A 24692-nucleotide genomic window follows, 5' to 3' on the forward strand; every position below is an offset into this window, starting at 1 on the left:
TGGAGAAAATACTATGAGGGGGTTTTCTTCTTTTTCTCTGAAAAAGCATTCACTAGCCTAACCTCTTCAAGCAACTAGTAAAGCCTGTGATTTATTTTATTGACTTTAAAGTGGCACTGACCTGAGAAGTATGGTCTCAATGCTGGAGTCAGGGAGAGTGTTTCCACCTCAGTCTCAGGTGCCATCTGTCATATCCCAAGCAGTGGCTGTCAAGCACTGAAGGGAATATCTTCCCCTTTCAGGCTTTAGTTAGGAGTTATGCCTCATTTCTTCCACTGTCACTGAGACAGCCTTGCTTTTTTTTTTTTGCACACATGGTTAGCACAGCACAGTGTTGGTGTTTTATCTTCTGGTATTAGTCTGTCTCTGGAAGTCAACTTTTTTTTTTTTTTTTTTAATTGGAAAAGCTGATAATTCTGGTAGAGAGTTCTGTTTATGGCATGGTTTTGCTTGCACCATAAACCATGGCAACTGTTGACCATTGTTGGCCACTTCAATATATGTGAAAATTAATTGATATAATAATGTCATATGTAGTCAGTTAACTCATTTATGGATTTGATATACAGAGGTGCCTCTGTGACTCATTTTATGTATTTTTTTGCCAGGGCTGTTAAGGCTCAAAATCTGCTTTTTTCAACTAGCAGGTAGGGACTGTGGGGAGGAGTTCTCAGTGTGTCCTGGAGCTGGCTGATGAATGCTCTCCATGGATAGGAAATGCCACCTCTTTATTAACAGCAAAAGAGCTCAGAATAGTACAGAAATTTAAGTGATTGCTGGAGTCTTTTATTTCAATTCTGTTTCCCAGAGCTGTGTTGCAGTACAACAGCTCTACAGCCTTTGACTGAAACAGCTGCCAAAAAGCCACAGCTCTGCCCAAACCACAGCTGACCTGCTTTGTGCTTCAGCCCTCTCCTCAGCTGGAGACTGCCAGCTCTGGCTGCAGCGTCCCTGTGCTCACAATATTCCTGGGTTTGTGGCTAATCAGCTTTTTCAGGGGCTGTGGGATAATTCACATCAAGATTACGCAGAGTTCCGGAGCTTGGTTTGAGAGGTTGGAGGTTTGGGGGATTTTTTTTTTGTAGGGGTTTATGCATGTTCCAAGATGTGGGTCTGGGGTCTTTTTTTTTGGTGAGGAACTCAGTGGCAGCCTGGTGATTTTCCAGACCTGTTTGGCACACGTTTTAGTTTAATTATTGCTGTTACAGTTTGGTACCAGACCAGTGCTCTGTGTTTTTCGTGCCCAGCAGTATTGCTGTGACTGGGGGTATTGGGATAGAACTTGAAGCCATAACCATATTTTATCTTTAGTTAGAAGGATGGAAAATATCTGAGTATTGATTTCTGTTTGGAATTATTCTTTTTTTCTGCAGATCGATGTTTTTAAATTTTGTTTTCGTTCTCTGTTGAGCTTTTTGAATCATGTTTCCTAATAGTAAATTTTTAAAGCAAAGATTTGTTCCTGGAATGTGGGGGTTTTTTTTGTTTATTTTTTTTGTGGATGGCTTTTCAGCCTTTAAAAGGGAGAACAGAAGAGTCATGCAGCCAAGTTTCCACTAGTCATGCTTGCCACCTCCTTTCCTTCACTGTGTTTTTATAGATGAAAGGCAGAGGCTCAAATTAAATTGACCCCTGAAGGCTGTGCAGGAAGATCTGTGAACTGGCTGCACCATGGAGTGCTCTCCCTCCATGTGAGCCCCAGAGCCAAGCCTCTCCTCCCTGACAGAGGACACGGCCCAAGCTGTGCCAGGAGAGGCTCAGGCTGGACATCAGGGAGAATTTCTCATGGAAAAGGTTGTTACACATTGGAAGGGGCTGCCCAGGGAGGTGGTGGAGTCCCCATCCCTGGTGGTGTCCAAGGAAGGCTGGATGTGGCACTCAGCACTCTGGGCTGGCAGCAGAGTGGGGATCAGTCACAGGTTGGACTCAGTCTTGGAGGTTTTTTCCAACCTGAATGGTTCTGTGATTCTTCTGAAGCTGCAGGATGAACAAAGCAGTGACCAACCCCAGTTTTTGTGCTCTGGGGTGTGGCTTCTTGTATGATTAAGTATTTCTTTCAATCTCTAAACCCGCAAACCTTGCTGCCCTTAGCAGGAGCAGGCTCCAGTCTGTGTTTGCTGCGTGATGCCAGACTCCAGAGTGGCTGTGTCACCTCAGCACCCCTCGGTGCACAGTCAGCCCCAAGCCTGGTGCTTGGCAGAGGTGCTGTGTCACCCCCGGGGCCGTGCCCAGCCTGTGCCCTGTGTCAGCACCAGTCCTGCACTGACAGCCACTGCATCACTGCTGATGGCATCTCTCTGATGTCTCTGGGACTGTCAAATCCATCTCTCATTGAAGATAATTACAAGTACTGTAGGGAGAGCCCGTGCTGCTGCTGCTGCTGCCTGCCAGCAGCGTTGGCCTGCTGGGCTGTCTCCTGCTAATGCTCCTGTGCTGTTTTCCCCTTGGTCACGTAACCAAACCAATTCCTACAGAAAGTTGTTTTTCTGGCTCTGTTGGCTTTTTTTTATTTCACTCTTAGGTTCCATTTCTCTCAGCAGTGCTGCTGGGATACCTTTTTCTTTTATAAAATTACACCATCAAAGGCTGCATTATATATGGAAGATACTCGACGTATAAATCCAGACCCAGAATTCCAAGTAACTGCTTTTTTCATAAGGGAGGAAGATAAAACCGTTGAACCAGGACTTTATAGCTTTGAAATAAGATCAGAGATTAAATTTTGCAGGGCAGGCCTGTATCTAGAAGCTTCTAGTCACTGCTGCTTACCAGATTTCACAGTCAGCTGGGCTGCAGCACATAGGAAACAGCTCAGAGCGCGTTCCAGGCACTGACTGGAGCCCAGTCCTCCCTGCAAGTGGGCTGATCTGCAGCCCCAAAACAGGTGCCTGAGGCCTAACAGGGTGCTTTTATCTCTTAGGCTCAGTTTATGGCAGTATTTTTATTCCAGGTGCTAAATCTTGCCTTCCCTGGAGCAGGTGAGCATTTTGCCACAAGCTTTGGGGTGCTTGTGACTCAAGGTAAGGGTCAGTCTGTGCTGATAGCTGTGGTAAGTGCTTGACTTTGTTGGGTTAGAGAAAAAGAACTTTTAAGAGAAAGTGGAATATCCTCTAATGCTGAAATTAATGGACCATGCAACTCTCTCTATCCTTTCCTTCTGTATTTTTCCTGTTCCCTAATTCCCCTCTATTTTCATTTTCCAATCAATTGTAGACATGTGGTTTCTAACTCTGTTTAAACCAATACTTTGTTAATATTTGTCATAGCTGAAAGCAAAAAATGCTTATTTTTACACTTGCAGTGATTATGTGAATGTGTGATTTGTGTAACTTTTCAGGAAGCGCAACTAAAAGGAAATAAAATCTACTGCAAAGCTTCTCCACAGAATGGGTCAGCTTGGGAGGGGCTCTGGTGCCACCTCCCTGCTTAGGCAGGGTCATCCCAGAGCACAGGGCACAGGACTGTGTCCGGGTGCTTCTGGAATATCTCCAGTGAGGGACACTCCACACCCTCTCTGGGCAATCTGCTCCAGTGCTGAGTCACTCCCTGGCTTTGCAGGGACATGGAGGGGGTGGAAATCCCTGTCAGGTGAAATTCAGCCCCTGTTTCTGGAATAAGAAGCACAACCGGGGATTCACTGTGCCTGAACTCTGAACTTTTAGCTTTCTGATGTGAGTGGGAATGTGCACACCCAGCTGCAAAAAGACCTTGTCTACTGAAAAGAAAAATAGTGCAGCCTTTTGTTTTTATGTGAATATTTAAGTTTCTGCAACAGGGGATCCCTGAGGTCCTGGATTTTGCACAGCTTTTGCCAGGGTCAGTGTCAATTTGTGTGTCCACATTGCCTCCCTTGTGCAGGAATCTTCTGCATTCCAAGGAAAGGGATATTGCCATGGTTTAACTCATGGAAACTCTTGTTTTACTGGAAGCTTGACCAAAAGCCTCTGGTCAGAGATGGAAGCCTTTTGAAATGTATCTCCAGGAGTTTAATGAGATTTGCTGGAGGACAGCTTTCCATGAGCAAATTATGTTAATACAGTTATAAGTTGTTGCTTAATGACTCCCTTACACTATTAGCTATATTGCTAATTGTGTGGCCAATGCAGTTGTGCTGGTCTGAGGATATCTTTGGGGAGCAAATTAAAAGGAAATTACGCTTACTTAGACTTTCCTGTACAGGAGTAATTGCATTCATGTGGTGAATTTTATTTGCCAACACTTCTAGTGCGTTGCTATTTTCTGTTGTAGCCAAGATATAATGAATATTTTTGGGGTTGTTTGGGGTTTTTTTTCCCCCAGCCAGGTGTTGTGCAGCTCTTGCTCAAATTTGGGTGACCAGCTTCACTGGAGGTAAGCAGGACTGTGAGATGTCTTTTGTTATTAAAATACCAACAAATTCTCTATAGAATCAGAGCCCTTAAGTGCTCCTCTGACCACTGACAGCCCTTGAGAAGTCTGTGCTGCACTTGTTTGTTAAAAACTCTGAAATGTCAGATCTGTTGCTGTTCATAAATGTTTATTATCAATAGGCAGCTGGAAATGTTACATCTGAAAAGGTAGAAACACCTTGATTTTTTCAAGAGGCTTACATTTTTGGGAAAAAAATTAAATGCTTTTTATTTTTTTTTTCAGTTTACAGTTAAGCTAAAAATACACATAAAATAAATAATTTTATTTGTTATGTACATTGTTTCATTTTGTACAGGTTATACGAGGGTCTGACATGGAGTCTGCACTACGGACGGAAGAGATGCAAGTAGAAAAGTACATAAAACTAAGCATCTGTTTTTGCTTTTTGCTCTTGCCCTTTTCTCCCCCTTTTCTCCAGGGGAGGCTATTACCACTCAACTGGCAGATTCTGAGGTCCCGATTCTGTCTTTGCATACACAAAATTCTTACAACATCTAAAAGCTTTTTTGCCTGGAAAAGGCCTTTGAGTTTTTGAGCAAAACTAAAATAAAGAATTGGGGGGGGGGGGGGTGTTGCCTCACCTTTTTTATTCCATGAAATAAAAGGGCATTTTAAAATACTCTCGGGTGTGAAGGCTGTTCCTGTGGTTGCTTTTTTTTTTATTAATGAAGACTTAATCTGACAATAAAACTTGATTGCTAAAAAAACTGTTTGCAGAGTCAGCCTGGGTCTCCAGGGCTCCCATATAGAAAATAGAGTACTTAAGCATCTACTACTGTCTTTTGCTTCTCAAAATCCTTAGCCCTGTAGCCCCCAGCCCTGCCTTATAAACACCCTCAGTAGTTTTTAAATAACTGTACAATACCCAGAAAAATAGACCCAAAAGTGCCCCCTTGCTGAAAAACAACTATTTATAGTCAAAAGGCCTCTCACTCTGTTGGCTAAAGGTATCACAGTGTTCTGTCAGCTCCTGCACAGGGCACATCTGAGCCCTGAGCACAGCATCTCTGCTGCCTCAGGAGGTGCTGCTGATGTGGAAATTCTTGCAGTGGGAGGGGAAAAGAGAAAACATCCCCAAAATAGGCCATGCTGAGCAGGGATGGGGTAGCCAGGGGGGACAGGCTGCACTGGTGTCTGTAGTGGGTGGGTGTTGATGGAGAAGGGTCTGTCAGGAGCCTCCCCCCTTGGCAGAGGGTTGGACTGGATCTCCAGAGGTCTCTTCCTGCCCAAGCCATGATTCTGCATGTAAGGAATGAATTAGAGCTAAAGCTGGGGGTGGTTTGAGCTCTATTTTTGTTATGGCTGGGGTTTTTGTTTTGCTTTGCACACCTTAAAAAAACCAGAGCCGGTGGAAGTGTTTCCCTGAAGCACAAAACGCTATCAAAGGTTTGGAGGATAAGGATCAAATGCTTTTGCTTTTTAAGTATACTTCTTTAGATGAAACATGTTTTCTTTTTAAAACAATGGTGCGTGGTCAGGAATTGCCTCCAGAGCAGTAGTGGGTCTGGGTGGAGGTAGTCATATGAATACTATAGAAATTACTCTTTTGTAAAAAGGGCCCGAAATGGGGAAAGAAGTGTGAAAATGAAATTTAATCAAATTATAAATGCCCAAAGTTTTCTTTATCTCCTCCCAAAAAATCCAGTAAGGGAGTGACTTTCTAGCTCTTTCAAGTCATGCATTCACTGAAAACTGCAGATTCTGCTGGGGGACAGTTTATTTTAGATGCCTCTCCAGTGAGTGGATTTATTATCCACCACAGGCTCACTGATTCCAATTAATTTTACCATGCTATTAATTAGAGTGCCTGATGCTTCTAGCCCACCTGGGAAGGTGTGACCAGCCCTGTCCCCTCCCTCAGCTGGGGCTGCTGTGCTGGAGGGCCTGGAAGTCCCTCTTGAGAGGAAGAGGTTCCTGCAGTGCATCCACCCCAAAAACAACTCCAGGAGTTCTCAGTGAAGTGACAACTTTCATTAACTGTAGGCAGCCCTGGTGGTTCAGATGTTTTTGCTGATTTTTTGCTGTTCTGTGTGTGGAATTGCAGCAGAGGTGCGAGGGGGTTCCTGTTCCTTTGGGAATCAGCCTCTGAGGCTGCACAGAGCTTTCTGTGTCTGTGGGACAGGATTGGACACTGCAGGATGAGTTCACAGGTTAAAGAGGAACTCAGCCAGGAGTTAAATCAACGCTGAACCTCCTCCTGGTTAACTGAAATATGCTTTTCTTTGGGATTTTGGCCTTTTGAAAAGGAAAGTAGCAACATCAAAGTGAATCTGGGAGGGGCAGCGAGACAAACACGTAATGGTGTGAGAGCAGTGGGTGCTTGTGTGGTTTCCAGCTGCTAGAAAACCCAGAGGTAATTCAGATCCTTGCTCACACTGTTGCTGACTGTGCAGATATCCCTGCTTGCCCTGTCAGTAACATCCAGGTCCCCAGTGCAGGGACCTGCAAGTGCTCCTGTTCCTGGCAGGGAGCTCAGAGTGCCCTTACCCTGCCAGTCCCATCTCAGAGCTCCTCTCGCTCAAACCAAAGACCTTTATCCAGAGAGAGCACTAAAGAACATTGTACAGAGAAATCAGGGTGAGGAGCCCCTGTCAGGGATGCAGTTTCCTGCTGTCCAGGCTCCTCCAGCAGCCACACTCGGCTGCCAGGGCTGAGTGTCCGGGAGCTGCCTTCACCTCTCCTGGGGCAGAACAGGCAGCAGGGCCACCCTGCTCCAGTCCCAGCCTCCCTTTGCCCTCCTGTGACACCCAGGTGAGTTGTCCTTGCCAGTGATGGGGTGAAAACTGATTATTACAGAGGTGATAATGTGACATTTTCCTATAGCCCTACCCCGGTATCCCGCTGTGCACCAGTGCTGAGCTGCCTGTGGAGCCCCCCCATGCTTAAAATGCTGTTGTACCAACCAATTTTAACCTCTTTTAAAGGTAAGGGTTTATGTTCATACATTAATATATTTATTTAAATATTCTTGATATTTACAGTGGCTGTTTCTGCTAAAAATCGTGTTACATGGACTGTCAGGAAAGGGATGGAACACAAATACAGGAAGGTGACATTAAGGGTGAGGCATAAATCACAAAAGTAAAGGTGTCAGAATTTAGGCTTCCAGGGTATGCTGCTCCTGCTCTCTGTCTACTGCAGAAGTCCCCTAAATTCCCTTCATGGGGAAACCATGCGAGTTTCCTACATGGAAAATTATCATAACAGACATACAGTTACATCCTAACCTGAATTAGTTGTAAGAAAATAAAAGTACATACTACTGCTACCAATATTAACTACTGACTGTATATAGCGCCTTTAAATTTGAAAGTGCTTATAAATAATGAACTAACCCCCCCTGCGAGGTAGGTAAGTATTATTATCCCTATTTTACAGATGGGGAAACTGAGGCATTCGAGAGGCTGAGTGACTTGCCCAAGGTCACAGGGGAGGCAGAGGCAGAGCGGGGAGTGGAGCTGAGCTCCCTCCTGGCTCTGACACTGCCCATGCTTCCTCTGAGGGGACACAGGTACAAACACAGGAGTATTTACATATTTACCAGTGAGTGAGCGATGTACAAATGCAGTTTTCCAAATAACCTGCACAGATAGTTCAGTTAATTTCTTGTTTCTGAAGCAATTTATGTAATCTCTGACCTGAGTACAAACACCTCCCAGCTCTATTAAATGCTTAACCCTGGGTGTTACTTGTTACCTTTTAAATTGGTGATGATGCCCCATCCCTGGAAGTGTCCAAGGACAGGGCTTTGGAGCAGCCTGGCCTAGTGGAAGGTGTCCCTACCCATGGCAGGGGGGTTGGAACAAGAACTTTAAGGTCCCTTCCAACCCAAACCATTCCATGACCATTTGCAGGTGTGCTGCCTTAAAAAGCCATGTGAAAATGACACTGGGATGGGAGGTGAGAAAAACATGCAACTTCAAGAGCAAGAAACCTAAGAAAGGGTAAGTGGTTGAGATCTCAGTTACTCCTAACTCCAAACTCCTTGCATTATGTCCAGGGATCCTTCTTGAAGCCCACAGAATAAAGGCCAGGTGTGAACCAGCTGAGCCAAGGAAAAGTTTAACTCCTCACAGGAGAAACTCAGTGTCCCATCAGCTCCTACCCTGGCCCTTGCAGAGACAGCACAGGGCTCATTCACTCATTTCTCTGAGGGAAAGAATAACTTTCACTAAAACATGTTTTCTTTTTGAGCAATTGAAAGCAGAAAAATACTGGCGAAGTCCCAAATACTGTGACTGCAAGTGAATTAAGCAAAACCTGGTTTTTTTGGGGTTTTTTTTTAATCAAATGTATTTTTCAGAAGCTACTTCAATTTCACTCCCCTGAAGCTCCTGTTTTAGCATAATAATAATTCACAGCTGCTCCAAAGTCTATTGCTATCAACAGGGATGCATAGATGCAATCAAAGAGAATTTTGCCTTTTGGGGGACCAATTTGAGTTTTGCAAACTCCTGGACACGTGTATTAATCGCAGCCAAATCAAATATTTGTGTTGCATTCCAAAGTCAGCTCAGACTCACTCGTAGCTGGGAGCAAGGAAGGATCTCAGTCATGAAACAAAGCCCAGGGGAGCCCCAGCCAAGGAGCCACGTGAAGCATCTCCCCCTTTAGCACAGCACTGGGGGTTTGCAGATCTGTTACCCCTCGTGCCACTGCGATGTGGCAGCTCCCACCCCTGCCCTTTCGGGACACAGCAGGGGAACGTGACTCACACAGGGAAGGGATTTTTACATTTTTGGGGGCAGCACTGCAGAGTTAATTCCATTTCTTTGTGTTGTCTGTACCTGGTAATGCATTCGAATTACACCATGTGAGCGTCACCAGCGGCTGTGTGCTTGTTCTCATGGAACACTTAAGAGCCTTTCCGCTGTCCAAGGATTATAAACCCTGTTTCTGGCCCGCTTTCAAGCCCAGCTGATGTAATCTGCATAACTGTACTTGAATTGTTTTCATTCTTACTCCTTACCCAGGAAATACCACAAAGATTTGCTGGCCCCACGTCAAGTAGAGTTCATAGACTGCAGTGTGGGTTAGGTGAGGCATCAAAGGATTCGAGTTCACCCCCCTGTAGCAGCTCCTGCTAACGTTTATCTTGGCAGAAACGTGCTCAGTTTGGTTTATTGACCTGTGGGGCTTTTATTGTGAGCACTGCCTTGGGGTGTTCAGACTGTGGCTCTCCCCTATCAATGGATCTGCCCCTTCAGCCAGGGGTGCTGGATTTCCTCATGGAATGATCAGCAAGCTGCTCCCCACCCTCGGGTTTTGCAAGTCTCCTTGTGTACCACCAATGTCAGTTTGCTCAGCCTTCCATGAACGAAGAGGAAATGCAGTTTTCAAAGACAACTCTAACCCTGCAATTAGTGTGAAAGCCTGAAATCTGTTGATACAAAAATGCCTTTCACTCTGCCTTAACTAACACATCCAGAGGCTTAAATATTTGGGGTTTTACACTGCCTGCTGGTAACAAGGCTGGTGTCATTATAAGCAAGGAATACAGAAACGTTTTTGAGTCTCTGCTCCTTGCTGCTGATTTATCTCAAACAGGGCTGGCCTGGAGCCACAGTCTCCACCCTGAGGTCTGCACTGAACTCTTCCATGAGTCCAGGGTGTTGGCACCTCAGCTCTGCCCCAGGAGCTGCTGCATCACTCACATTTCTCTCTGTGCTCCACTGGGCTTTCTGGGTGAAGCTGCACAAGTGCCCAAAGGAAAAACCCCACAAGGAGAGTTTCCTTCACGAGAGGAGGGAGCCAGGTTTAAAACTTGGGCAGTGTCCAGCTGCAGGTGCCCCAGCATCTCTTATCCTTCTGCTCCTGACCCTCCCTGCTGCCAGCAGAGCTGCTCATGCCCCTTGCTGGTGAAATCTGACCCACTCCAGTGGCAGGTGTAGATTTTCCAGCATTATGTTTCTCCAGAGGCAATTCACAAGCCCGTTCCCAGGTGAGGTGATGGCTGGCAGCCACCCTGGGGAAATGCTGCAGCTCAATAACCCCTCCTGGGAGCAGAGCCCTGCACGAGGGCAGGAATGAAGCCATTCCCCAGTTCCTGGGCAGGACTTGCTTCCTCCAAGGAAGCAGCTGACCAAGAACAGCTCCGAGGTGGTGCTGAGTGCCAATCATCTGTGTTCCTTAGCAACACTGCAGAAGAAAGTTCAAGTATCCCACTGTTAAAAAATTAAAATAAAAATAAACCCCCCTGAAACCCCTGTTAAGAATTCGACCACCTTGCCCTTGATGGGGTTGTCTTCTCCCCCTCTCTGATGCTCCCTGGGACAACAGCAGTGACAGTGCCAAGCTCTGTCCAGACACTCCCACAGCTGGGGAAATAAAAGATAATAAAAGATACCACGTCCTGCCACATTCCTTTTTGTTGCACCTCAGAGAAGGACCTGCAGAGCTGGAGCTGCTCTTGCCTAGGCTGCCTTTCAGATCTGCAGCTCAAGGGCCCAGGGAAGATGCTCTCCCTCAGGAGATGGTTTTCCCCCTGAAGCCCGACACCCATCAGAGAGGCAGCAAAAAGTGAATGCAGCACTGGAAGTAAGATTAGGAATTGCAAAATAAGGGCAAGGCTTAGAGCTGGGGTTTGGTTCAGCCCATTAGAAACTACTCTTGAGGTTTGTATTTCAAGCAGCCAGGGTTGGTTTGGGTTGCTTTCTTTTCAGTTCATCTACACAGAAGTTGGAGGCAAGGCCAGGTGCTGGCTCCCACTGTCAGCCTAATTGGAAGGTCCTTCTGCTCCCCAAAAGGGAGATTAGGTAAATAAGCAAATATGTTAGCAACAAAAACATGTTCCAGGTGCATGATCAAAGGGGTCTCATATTCAGTAACAATTCACAATATTAATATAGTGGCCTGAAAAAACAAGCACATCAAAAGAATCAGAAGTCATATTGCTTAAAGGAAACAAAAAAACCCAGTTGTAGGTTGAAACCCTTTTAAAAAATATTTTCAGCGTGATTCTCAGCCTCCTGCTCACCAGCTGGTTGTGTTGTTGAGCAAAACTGAGCAGGATGCAGAGCCAATGGTGTTGGACAGCAGCACTGAAACCCAGCTGGGGTGGGATGATGATGGGAGCACTGGAGAAATCCTTTCCTCAGCCACCTGCATGCCTGAAGTCTGTGGGGTTTGTAGACTAAGACTGCATCCAAAGGGATTCCTGTGGTGTATGGTGACCTTATAAACGATGAAACCTTTAGTTTAGTATTAGTGAGTGTAAAAAAAGTAAATTAAAGAAGGTGCAGATGGCTATAAAATAGGCTATAACATAAGTAGGTTTACACTTTTTTTTCACCTGTGGACAGAAAGGAAACAGATGAGAGCAAACAATTACCAATACTTGGCTGAGTTTTCCAGTGAGAGTTAAGAGAGCTTTGCTTAGAGCCGGGTGGTGACATGATCCTCCTGCCCATCTTTCCACTGGTTTATAAACAAGTCACAGGCCTCTCCCCATGAATCAAACACATCCTCTGACGAGTCTATAAGTTTGGAGTTAGAGGAACAAATACTGGAAGCACAGTGAAGGGAGCTGGTACAAACCACAGGGCACTCCTTGCTCTGTCCCGTAAGTCTCGTGTTCCCACTGTAGGCCACCTCATTGAGGTTAATTTCACTTTTGGAACAATTCTCTTCCCTCTCTCTGTCCATCGGAGAATATTTAATGTCTTTCCACATGTAGTGTGGCTGAATGATGCCGTCTGAAATGGTGTACATGGGCTCTGAGCTGGGCTCAGGGACGTGGCCGTTCATCTTGGAGAAGAGCAGGCCCAGTCTCTTGAAGGACTCCTTCTTGGAGCTGGAGAGTCTCTGAACTCTGTTCCCGTTCCGGACAAAGGAGCGCTTGCTGATGCCATTGCTTTTTGGCTTCTCTTCCACCATGTTGATCCCAGACATGGTTTTAATCAGAGCAGATACGTTGAAGTCCTTTTTTTTGTTGGCTACATTGAAAGACACGCTCTTGGCTCTGGATTTTTCTCCAGCACCGTCCTCATTTGTTTCATCCTTTTGGGACACCTCTGTGCTGCTGGTAGAGTAACTCCTCCTCTGGGGCTTTCTGTTCCCTAAGAGGTCAAGAACTTCATAGCGAAAACTCGAGATGTCCTGTTTTAATTCCTGGGGCAAGAGGAGACAGGAGTTACTCCCAGCAGCTTTATCTGACATGAAGGAATGACCACATTCCCTCGGGAGGGCGGTTCAGTTGTGCCAGTGGCTGATACCAAATCACACAAGAACATCACATCCAAGTCCAGGAACACACAAAAATGATGTGTTGGTAGTGCTGAGAACTGGGGACCTCACAAGGTTTTTTGTCTCCAAAGGCTGGGGACTGGCCCTGTTGATCTCTGCCCACCCTCTGCCCCTCCAAAAAAGTCAGATAAAAGAGTTATAGAGGAGGGAAAACTGCTGCAATTTGGCAGGAATCCTGTCTAGCTGATAGGCCCAAATTTAACTTTGCTGGTCAGTGTTCTTAATATCCATCAACCCCAACCTATTCTTTGGCTCTGTCTGCATTAGGATTGGGAATGTGATGTTGATTCAAATCCCATACTTCATTCCTACCCTTTTCCAATGCTTTTGTCTGCATAGCACATTGTATATTAAAATCTGGGAGGTGATCATATAGAAGACACTCAATCATAACTCTCTCTGCCCAAAAAACCCCACTGGCCCATCAGATATATTCCCAGCTCCACTCATAATCCCATTTCCACACATCACAAATCACCGTAACAAGTTAGTGCAAACTCTGCAAGTGGCTGTTTGAATTAATAAAACAAATTATTGTTGAGGAATAATAAATTACCTTGAAGTTTTCTTCAGTTAAACCTTCGTTGGTCTTGGAAGTTCTTATCATTGCTGCAACGTATCTTTTCACAAGATTTCTTATCACTTCCTGGAATAGGAAACAATCCAAGTGATTCAATTGCTAGCTCAGCCCAAACTCTGTTCTTGCTGTGTTTCCCTGAGCTCTTGCCAACAGCAGCTGTCCTGACTCTGCTGGCTAAAAATCACTCACCACTAGAAACAAAATGCTTCCTTTTAAGCAGAGCAAACCTTGGGAAGGGGTGAAACAGCTTCCATCTTATGGATGCTCAGTTTTTAACTAAAGGCAAATCAGGTATTTTGTACTGGAGTTTGTATGTGTTGAGAAAAAATTCTTGGAGTGGTCTCTCCAAGCAGTTCTTAGATGTGCTCTTTAACTCAGCTGCTGAAAGTTTTTACTATTACCAATCTCATGTGTGCACACTGTGTATCCTGATGGGCTGAATTTGGCATTTGAAGGTGGTTTATCAAGTATTTGAAAGCCAAGGAGGTTGTGTTAGCAATAAATAATGTGAAGAACAGCCAGGACCCCATGGGACAATGGACATTCACCTCAAACCATGTTCCCTAAGGGCAGAAACTCTTTTCAGGATGGCTGCACCATCTGTGGGCAGCACTGGAAGGGTCAAATCACACCTCAGTGACTTCTCCAAGGACTCTCACTCTTCTGTGTTACCTGTTTGCTACACTCCATGGTTTTGGTTGGATAAGCTCCGTTTTGCTCTGCTCATGTCCCTCCCTGATGGCTTTACAGAAGCAAGCTGGTGCTTTGAGCTTGTCCATTTATCTGTGCCAGCCAAAACACACCAAGGCTGTTTGTGCATGTTGTGTGCAGGGAAGAGACTACTCCAGACCTGCCCTGCATTTCCCCCCTTTCATAAACAAGTCTGAGCACCACCAAGCTGAAGATGGTGTCTGCACCAAGGCTCTGCTGGGAGGTTTTTAAGAGATCCCAATGTCACAGCCGTAAGCTGTGCTGTGAAGTCAGAAAGCACCGTATGTCAGTTGTCAAAGGTGACTAATTATGTTAACCACCAACTTCAGATAAAAGTGCTCTTCAGAAAGCAGGAGATGTCTTCAGGAAGACAAATTACTAATGGCTTTTGGCAGTGGAGCCTAACGTACCACCTAACATTCTGGAGAATTTTTTTCCTTCCAGCATGCTGGCATAATACATCCCACTGAATTCAAGGGCTGAAGCTGGTGTTTTTAATAAAGTTTCATCCTTTTGTAGGTTGAGTTTAATGAGTATTTGATGACAGGCAAGCTGAGGATAAACAAAACCAGCAAGATTCAGCAAAGGAATCATTCCTCCTTTCCTGAGCCATCCCAAACAAAAGAACATCCCAACCACAGTCTGAGTCAGGGATACTTTACACAAAAGAGCAAGAGAGGAACAATTCAAGAGTGCAAAAATGCTGCAGAAATAGTTTTAATCAGGATGGCCTGACAGCCTGATGCCAATGGGGATGTGACCTTGACTTCCACAGCCACACTGATACCTGCAAGTTTTCCACTGTTCCAGAGGGGCTGAAAGGCAAGGACAGATTTACTGAACCATCCACCTCCAATGAGGAAATGCTTTAATCCACGATAAGCAAAATCCTCTTAGAGGAGCTACACTTATCAAAATATATTCTGGAAGCAAGCAAGAATTGAAGTATTAGAAAATGAGGAGGAGAAAGAAAGAGCAGGTAAAAGCTTTATGTGCCCAAGAGTTTACCTGGTAATGTTGATTCTGAATCAGGTTGTCAGCGTGTCGTTCCTGGAAAGAGAAAGGCATAGGGGTGTCACCTGTCTGGCCCTGTCTTTAGAGCCCCTGATGGCTCTGAGCAAGTTATGATCCAGCAACCCTCTGCTGATCCCTCACAGCCCAACACCCTCCAGAAATGAAGCGCAAAGCCGTGAGCTCCTTACTGTGAATGTTTTGAGGTTTTCGTGCCTCTTCTGTTCATTGTCAGAGTCATCACCTGGGCACAGCTGGTTGTGGATCCACTTGCAAAGGTACCACACCGACTTGGGGCTGGGCACAATGTTAAAAGGAGGGGGCAGAGTGGCACCTTCATCGAAGTAACTCATCCAGAGCTTTGTCCGTGCGAACTTCCACTCGATATCTGCATGGTCCTGTGAGACAAAGGCAGAGACCATCAAGAGCTGCAGGCAGGTGTTCCTGGAGCCAGTGCCCACGGCTGAGGAGGTGAGGAGTGAGCAAGGAGGGATTTCTCCAGCCACAGGCAGAGCAGTATCACTCCTTACATCTCCCTTGCTGGGGGTGGGCTTAAAAAAATTGGTGTGAAATGCAGTTGGAGTAAAAAAATACCAGCCACTGAGAAATGAGAGGAGAGCAAGACCCAGCAAGGAGAATTCCATGTGCTAGAGGCCAGCTTTGTCCTTAAGAGGTTCTGCTTATTAGTTCACCAATGCAAGAAGCAAGAAAACGCATTTCTTATTTTGCTTTTTGCTAGCACTTTTATTATCACAAACCACTGTTCCTCATGTCTAAACCCAATGAATTCTCATATTCTTCCCTGGGAAAAAGGTCTTCCATAGTGGTTTTTGATTTGTTTTTTATGGCCTCCATTAATTCTGCTCTTATAAGGAAATGACACATTTTATGTGTGCCGTATTTTACATCTTGCCTCTGCATTATCCTTACAGAAGCCAAGAGACATTTTACTCTTAGGTTGGTGGGGGTTTTTTTTGCATTTATGTTATCACGGGGATGGCTTGCTGTGCCCTTGTGTTTTTCAACCCAACAAAGTGGAGGTGGGAAGTTAACACCATCGTTTTAGAGCTGCACAGATAGACAGAGGGTCTGTACAGTCCCCAGGAAAGGACTGCTGAGTTATGGAAGAGCCTGACCTTACAGACTTCAAAACAGCTGGATTTGAGGAGCACTCTCTGCAATTTAGTCCATGGAGCCAACCCAGTAACAAAGAGCATATTCCCTCCAACATCAGGGCAGAGGCAGCTCCCTGCAGCCAGAGATCCAAAACAGATCTTGTGCTGCTTTGTGCTAGTTTTAAAGTTGAAAAAACGCCCCTGTTTTGTGTGTTCTGCAGAAATTCTGACATTAGGCAGAAAAGGGAGGGAAATGATTTGCGCTGAACACAGCTTACACCAGTACACTGAACCGAAATGGGGGATTTGTGTGCTGTTACCACTGCAGAGGACAGTGCTAAGCTGATGGCTGTGACATTTCAGCTGCTCAGCGTTTGCCTGAACGGTGTCTGACACGAGATTAAACCAAAGCCACGATGATTCAGGCTAAGGAACAACGCAAGGTGGGAGAAAAGGACAACGCAGGACTTTAATTTCCCAAGGAGATTTCAGCGAGGTTGGAACAAGCAGCTTATTGAGCACGGGGTGCTGGGCTGCAGCTCTCGCAGGCAGGCACTGAAGTGTAGGACAGGGAGTTTAATAAAATATGGCTGAACATCATGCTCAAAAAATTACTACACTGGCTCTCTGGCTATGCTCCAGCGCCCTGACACGGGTAAAATATGCTCACATTTTGACAGTGAGGTGCAGCTGAACTCCATTTTGGTAAGGTATTCAAATTATGTGCAGCCTTCGATTTAGAACGACTGTCTCAGCGGCCCAGGAGCACATTAATCTCTGCAGATGGTCTGAACCAGCTGAGAACATGATTATCCCCTGCCAATTTACCACAGCAAGCCATAGGTAGACTCAGAGGTGCAGCCTGACACGGCCCTTTTTCCTCCCACACCATCAGACCCCATAACTGCAGCATTGCTGTGAAGTATCACAGGTTGGTGCTGCTGGAAGTGAAGTTCTAGGTAGTAAAAAATGCAGTTTGTAGCAGAAGGAATAACTGCCACCATAAAAAAAAAAAAATGAAGACGACCAACTCCTGCTCATTTTTAGTTCTTTTGTCTCTACCCGCCAGCCCACAGGACAACTCCTGCCTATCAACTGCTCCCAGTCACAGGTAGAGCTGCCCCAGCCCCTTCCAGAAGCAGGGCTGGCTGCTCCCTGCACCTAAAAGCTCCCTCATGCCCATCTTTCCACCTGGACCTTTCCAGGTGTGGGCAGCTTGAGCTGAAAAAAGAGGAAAGATGGGCACTGCAGGCCAGGTGAGCCCAGAGGGACCAGAGAGGGGGGAGAGCAAATCTATCCCCAGAGAAGGGGCCTGAGCTGCACTTTCTGTGCTTCACTTGGATATAGCATTAGATATTACAGTATTTTCCAGTTATCATGGAAAAGCCCTCTAAGATCATCAAGTCCAACCATTCCCCAGGGCTACCACTAACCCCTGTCCCCAAGTGCCACATCCACACACCTTTTAAATCCCTCCAGGGATGGAAACCCCACCACTGCCCTGGGCAGCCTATGCTAGTGCTTGACGATTCTTTGGGAGAAGGAATTTTTCCTGATATCCAAGCTAAACCTCCCCTGCTCACTACCAGGAAAAGCCCAGGGGCAGCTGCATGTTGCTGGTTTGAGCACCTACAGCATTTCCTAGGGAAAGAGCTGCATGAGCCCAGGGTTGAATTACACAGCCCTGCTGGGGCTGAGCAGGACCTCCAGATACCTGGCAGCACTGCCTGGGGCAGCTGGGGAGCTCCGGGCAGGGCAGGAACCGAAGGAGAGTGCAAAGGTTTATTTTGGATAGAGACGTATCTTTTAAATTCTTTGTCAGCACAGGAGTAGGTGTGAATGTGCTGCCTTCCAACTCGGCATATTCTGTGATATTCTGTGATAAATCCACCCTTCCCCTCTACAAAGGTCCATCAAAGGCAAGGTGTCAGTGGTGGGATCAGGAGCTGTGACTTGGCAGCAGTTTCCTTCAGCACATTCTGAAAGGGCCGGTCCTGGGCAGACGCAGTTTGGCAGCGGCTGTCGGATGCTGTTTGAAGAGGAAGGTAAGGCAATCCTCTACCTTGGGGATTGCAAATTTGTTTCCGGGAAAGGAGGGAAAGGGCTAAAAAAGCTTTTCTGCACAAAGTGGGGTGTTTTTTTTTACTTTTTGTTCTTTCATTTTAAAATAGCTGGATGGGACACTTCATCCCTAGAAGTGTCCCAGGCCAGGCTGGACAGGGCTTGGAGCAACCTGGTCTCATGGAAGGTGTCCCTGCCCATGGCAGGGTGATCTCAACCCAAACCATCCCGGATTCTGTGACTACAAGGGCTTTCCTAGGGGCTGAGTGCTGTGAAGCTCAGCAGGACTTTTCCCTTGGGAAGTTTTGAGGCTGGTCTGAACAAATCCCTGTTGGTTTAAGTGTGTCTGTGGGTGAGGCTGGGGGATGCTGGCTTCACCCCACCTGTATTTCTTCTTGTGCTGTCTCAGTCAACAAATGCACCGTAACCTCTCTTAAAAGACAGAGCAGACCCTCTGTACAAAGCTCGAAGTATCTTTTCTTCCCTTGTCTGTTCTGCTGCTGCAAATCCCCCAGGGTTTACAAACTCAGCCTGTCTCAATTATTCACCTTGATGTTTTTCGAACCTGAGCAAATCAGATGAGAGCTCCTGGCAGCAGTTTTGTGTTGGAAATATATAGCAAAGAGCCACTTCACTTTTACTGACAATGTCTTTGTGTGCCAGGAAACCACCATTTTCTTGGTTAGAGCTCTCCTTAGTGCCGTAAGCAGTAAAATCCCCACACAAAGCTACAGCTCCCTGAACTCTCCTCCCTGTGCTGAGTACCAAAAAACCACTTCAGTATCTGTTCTGTGCCCAGTTCAAACCTGGAGCAGCTGTGAGTTACAGCCAGGACATCAGTCCTTGCACAGGCTGTGAATGTGGCCCCACCAGACGTGCTCCAGGTTTGGGGTGTCTCCCCAGTGACTGCTGGCCCCTGGGCAAGAGACACATTTTTGGGAGGTGCCTGAATCTGAGCAGTGAGTACAGGATCCTCCCGGACCTGTGCTGTCTCATGCAGTGTTCTTAGATGACAACTCTTCGGTAACATTTATAATAAGCTAAAACCCCACATTCACCGGTTTTGCCAGCGTGACCTTGTTGCTTTAGGAATTTTGATCTAAGTTGGGATTTCACTGTCCTCTCTTTGAGAGCTTCTGTCTCTCTCGCCCTTGTTCTTGTCACCATTTTCTTTCAAGCACTGTTCAGCATTTCAGCTATCAAACACTCTACTTAAGAGGGCTGAGCCCTCAAGCTCAAAGAACACATGAACTCAAAGAAACCAGCACTCAGCTTTGCTGTGAGAATAAAAAAACCTGTCTCACTTCCTATCACAATGTGAATGTGTCATCCTGGCCACATAATCCTCTTGCAAATCTCTGCCATTTGAAGTGAGAATTAATCTCCCACAAAGATTTTCCTGTGGGATGGCTGGAGCCATTTCACTGTAGCAGTTGCAAATATTTTCTAATGCAGTCAAAGTGATATATTCACAGATGTGCCATATTTTAAATGATTACCTGCTACACTAATTATCCAGGATAATTCAGGCATTAATCTCTGTCTTTATCTCTGTGTAGAAATGTGTTGTTTACAGTTTCTGAGATGTTTTCTATAAAGATTTCCATCACCCTCTCCTTGTTGGGCCATACAGGTAGGATCACACTTTGCCAAATGACAGCAGTGAGTCCTGACCCAGCCAGCACAGACCCAGCAGGGGAAGATGCTGTCAGCTTTCTGCATGAGGTGGATACCACTGCCACAGCCTCCAGCTTCCTTAACCTCTCCATGACTTCAGTATTCCAGCTCCCTCGTGGCTGGGAAGCTGGTGGAGGAAATCACTGTGAATTTATCTGAGCACTCAGGAGCTGAAGCACATCCCATGGGAAGCCTGTGGCAGATCAAGGCATGGGAGTCCCATCTCCTGCCTCTTAAGTTCCTAGCATCCCTGAAAGCCCTGGGATAACCCTGAGCTTTGGTTGGCTCAGGGGACAGGCTGAGATGGATGCTGGTGATGCAGTGGATTTTGCAGGCGTCCCTGCACTCAGCTGCAGAACTCTGAGGGTTGCTCTGGATCAGGCTGGTGCAGAGCCGTGGCTCAAACACTCAGCTCCGAGGGGCAGGGTTAGGTATTAGGACAAAGTCCTACCCTGTGAAGGTGGGCAGGCCCTGGCACAGGGTGCCCAGAGAAGCTGTGGCTGCCCCTGGATCCCTGGAAGTGTCCAAGGCCAGGCTGGATGGAGCTTGGAGCAGCCTGGGACAATGGAAGGTGTCCCTGCCCATGGCAGGGCTGGAATGAGATGTTTAAGGTTCCCTCCAACCCAAACCATTCTGTGATTCTAGAAAACCTAATGCTGGGGTGATGGTAATGCTCAGCAGCCAGGCATGCTGAGATCATCAAACTTTTCCACTGTCAAACCATCCCAGGATAATCAGTTGCTCCAGCTCCTCTGTGCCATGCAGAGCTGCCCGAGGGCTCCTGCCCCTTCCTCTGGGAAGTGTGCTCCTGGGATGCAAATCCTCCCCACACCCACTTGGAAGGAATAACATATAAAGATCTCCAGCATCACTCTGGCTGGCGCGAAAAGGGCTGCGTGTGCCTTTCCTGTGTTTTATTACACAACAGGCTGTGGGCTAAGCTGCAAACCAGGCTGCTGCCTTGTCAGCTGCAGATATAGATGGCTGTGACAATGCCCTGGGGACCAGGCTGTCTGGCTGTGGCTGAGTGCCTCTGAAGGAGGGCTGGGGAGCTTTCTAGTCATGTCAGGAGTGCTGGCAGGAGCTGGAGTGATTTCTGCAGCAGGAGCAGCTCTCTGCTGCTGACCCGCCCCAGGGAAGAGCCACCAGCAGCCCCACAGGGTTAGGATGTGCCCAAGCTGTACTTCCCTCTAGGAAGGAAGGGGGGGATGGAACATTTACCTTGCAGGCTACTGAGTAAGGGAGGCTGGTTGCCTGAGAGGCACAGGAACTTCAAAGGTGTCTTTTTTGCTGTGTAATTAGCAGTGCTGCAAAGCGTAGGAGAAGTCATTAGACTCTATTTAATGTATTTCTCTCTCCACGTGCCTCTTTATTGCTCTGTGCTAAATCCAGAGCAGGAAACAGCACAGAAAATACATCAGTGCTGGCTTTCAAGCAGGCTGGCACAAGAAAGATTCCCTTGTGTGTCCTGAACAGAAAGCACTGCAGAAAGAGGGTCAGGAAAAACTTAATCTTTACAGAACTCGACACAGGCAACTCTTGTGCAGTTTTAAAGCTGTTAATTTTGTAATATTTGTTGGGCAGAGCTCGGGGGTTTGGTGACAAGCTCAGAGAAACAAGCAGCAAAAATCCAAGCAGGCTCTTTGACGTAAATGGTGCTTAACATTTTTCAAAGAAAAAGATGTCATAGGAAGAAAAAGTCTGTGAGAAAATCAGGAAGCTACAAAGGCAATTAATGCATAGGTAATTCAGCTGCAGCTGGCAACAAATGACTTCGCTTTCAAAGCTGGGGATGACATACTGAAGGGTAAGAACTTAATAGGATCAATCTCAAAAATAATACAAGGAAAATTACTAAAGGGGGACAATCTAGCATTGGAAAAAGCAATTAGAACAGTTAGGGCATGAGACAGCCAGAGAAGAGATGAAAGTACTGATGAGCCCAGGCTGCAGTGGGCAAGGAAAAGTCCTGGGCAGCAGCTGCAGTGGCTCTGAGGAGGAGCTGTGGCAGTGCCCTGGGACAGCGAGCCCTTGGCAGAGGAAAATAAGGGAAAACACACCTGGAGCACCCCCTGCACCAGCAGGCAAAGGCAGCTGGGTGGAAAGGGAGAGCAGCTCCCCGGGATGCAGCTCCAAGAGGGACACGGGGGGATTTTGGCTCCAGCAGAAAACAGGATGTTCATGAAGCACAGGCAGGTCCTGAAGAAATACTCATAAATAAGTACTAGCACTGGGGAACAAGGAAAGTGAATTCTTGGACCAGGATGCAGGCAACTGACCAGGCAAGAGCTACCCTTGTCTGGCAAAAGGCAGCAAGGCTCTTAGGTGCAGAAAGCAAGCAGAGCACAAAGGAAAAAAACCCCCAAATCTGAAGTTTTACACAGCAGATAAGCCATCACTGCAACTGTGAGCCATAAAAACCTGAAAGCTGGGGCAAGATCCCAGCTGGCAGAGCCATGAAAGAGCATGCTGTAATGGAGGAAGTTAGGAAAAGTTTCCTTGATTTTGTAGTGTCCAAGGCCCCCCCTTGGGAATGGCCAGGGCAACGTCAACAAGACACAACACAGCAACTGCATTTTATTGTAAGATGGATAAAGGACTCCACCTTTGGAGCCAAAGAGGCTCAGGAATTATGGAAATGGGGTTGGTTGCAATGGAAAAGAAAACCACAAGTGGCTCCTGAACACACCGGGTCAGGCAGAGAGCAGGGATGTTCCCTCCTGGGTGACAGCACAGCAGACCTGTCAGATGAGCTGTGGCACCGGCCATCCCTTCCCAGAACCTCGGCTGCTTCCCCCAGCCCCGGGGAATCAGTTTGCTTGTACTTGGAAAATGCATGCTTTAGCATCTCTGCTATTTATAACTTCCATGTGCAGAAGATATTCATAATTAAAATTTTTATTATAGCTTGCAATGCGCTGCATTCCACAATGTATTTAGGTTATATATACATATATAGAGATATATCAAATACTTTTCATCTCCCAGCATCTTGGATGGAAACAACGATAGCTAATGAGAAGGCCAGGGAATATTATATTGGAGAGAACACAGAGAACTGGGGATTGTGCTGGTTTTAATGCAGCTAAATTATGGGAACTGACACCTTTTTGTTTCTGCAGCCATATTCCAGTTAAGTTCCGTTTTATTTTAATAGTCAGATAAATCGGAGCAGTGGGAAGGTCACGCAGAGAAACAGTTCTCTAAAAAGCCTCAGCAGGAAGAAACAATGAGGAAGATATCACCAAGGCTTTGTTCTTCCTGCCATCCATTCTCTCTCCTTCATCACTGCCTGATAAGAGCCTCTTTTCATGCTGAAGGTCAGAGAGATAAGGGGCATCTGTGCCGATAATGTTAACTACCTCCAGCCAGGTAAATATCAAGTAACTTGAGAACTGGTGGGCTGAGCAGGCCCAACCTCACCTTTGGGTATGGCTAACCCAAAGTGTTTGAATGCTGATGACTCTGTTAGTAGCAAAGCAAAAAATAAACAAACTCGGCCTCATTTCAAGTTGCCCTATTTCCAGAATATTGTCTTTGATTTTCTGCATAGCCAGTCAGGCTGGGATTTGATCTTCAGAGGTCCTCTCCAACCCAAGCCATTCTAAGAGTCTATAAACTTATCACTGCAAAGGGATCATATCTGCATTGCACTTGGAGATGCTGCTGGGCTTAGCAAAGTGCCCGTTCCTCTCTGAGAAACCATTCCTAAAGCTTAGGAATCAAACTCAGTTCTCTCTTCTGGCTTTAGGGTGCTCAATCACGTCAGTGCAGGCCGTCTAATGCTGGTGGGTGGGAGCCTTGGCACAGCTGGATTCTCTGCTGGACACAGCCAGGATGATTCTCTGGCACAAACTTGCCCTGGAAGAAGGAGCACTGCAGAATTCACCACTTTCCACTCCGTGTGCAAAGCACTTGGTTTGACCTTGTCTTCTCCAGCTGAGTCGCTGCAGGTGTATTTCAAAGGGGAGGACAAACCATGACACTTCCATCCACCACGGGTGCCTGAAGCCATGGGGAGAGCCCAGCAGCCAGCATACAGCCTGTGAGTCACGGTGTGCTGGTGAGGACTGCAGCAGGACGCTGTGAAACTGGGCTGGAACAGCCTGTGGGGTTTGCAGGGGGTTTGGGAGGTGCCAGGCTTCACCTGCCCCTATCTCCTCAGAATTCCCTTACCTCCTCAGAATCAAAGCCAGGTGGGAGCAAGGCTGCTGCTCCTCATGTCCCACTCCCTGCTCCTCGCAGGAGCGTGACTCTGTGCATGTATTCAGGCACCAAATGCTTCAGTGTTTTGCCCTTTTATGACTGGCCATAAACTGCCTTTCCTCAGCAGAGGAGTGGAGCTGGGTTATGTGTTTTACTGAGCCTGTAAAGGTCACAGCACCAGAGGGAGCAGCAGGTGCCCAGCACCTCTGGAAGGCAGCCCGCTTGCACAGCCACTTAAATGCAGTGCCTGAGCCTTGCTGCCAAAAATTGAGTAATTGCTCCAAAATTTACAAATCCTGTGTCCTGACCATTTAAATACATCCTTGAGCCAAAGGGAAGGGATAGATTATAAATGTATGAGACTGCTCGAGTCTGTAGGTGAACCTTGAGCTGTGCAGATAGCACTGACTCAGGAGAGAAGCCCCTGTTTTCTCCCCCAAAAAACAGGGGTTATAGATGAGGGGCTACAGGGGACAGGATCAGCAAACAGAAACAGACAAGGAGCTAAAGCATCCAGGTTATTAATCATATCCCCATTTAATTAGAAGGGGTTGTGTGTGTCCTCTTTAATCTATATTATAAGCATCAACTTATTTGCAAGATTGCAGCGTGTTGAAAAGGAAATCTGTGAAGCACTGGCATCTAAAAAGCCATGTTTCAGAGAATTCTTAGTAATA

General features: G+C 46.6%; 1 protein-coding gene across 1 annotated transcript in view; it reads right to left on the reverse strand.

Annotated features, from left to right (window-relative positions):
• Positions 1–4651: 4651 nt before the first annotated feature.
• Positions 4652–24692, reverse strand: part of TRPC5 (transient receptor potential cation channel subfamily C member 5) — a 96676-nt gene continuing 76635 nt past the window's right edge. The window contains exons 8-11 of the mRNA XM_032124104.1: positions 15148–15354; positions 14954–14995; positions 13211–13300; positions 4652–12519 (exon numbers count right to left, since the gene is read on the reverse strand). Of these exons, the coding sequence (XP_031979995.1) occupies positions 11785–12519; positions 13211–13300; positions 14954–14995; positions 15148–15354 (1074 nt within the window). The 3' untranslated portion in view covers positions 4652–11784. The remainder of the gene's footprint in view (positions 12520–13210; positions 13301–14953; positions 14996–15147; positions 15355–24692) is intronic.

Source organism: Corvus moneduloides, chromosome 14, assembly GCF_009650955.1.
Source record: "Corvus moneduloides isolate bCorMon1 chromosome 14, bCorMon1.pri, whole genome shotgun sequence".
NCBI classification, from domain to species: domain Eukaryota; kingdom Metazoa; phylum Chordata; class Aves; order Passeriformes; family Corvidae; genus Corvus; species Corvus moneduloides.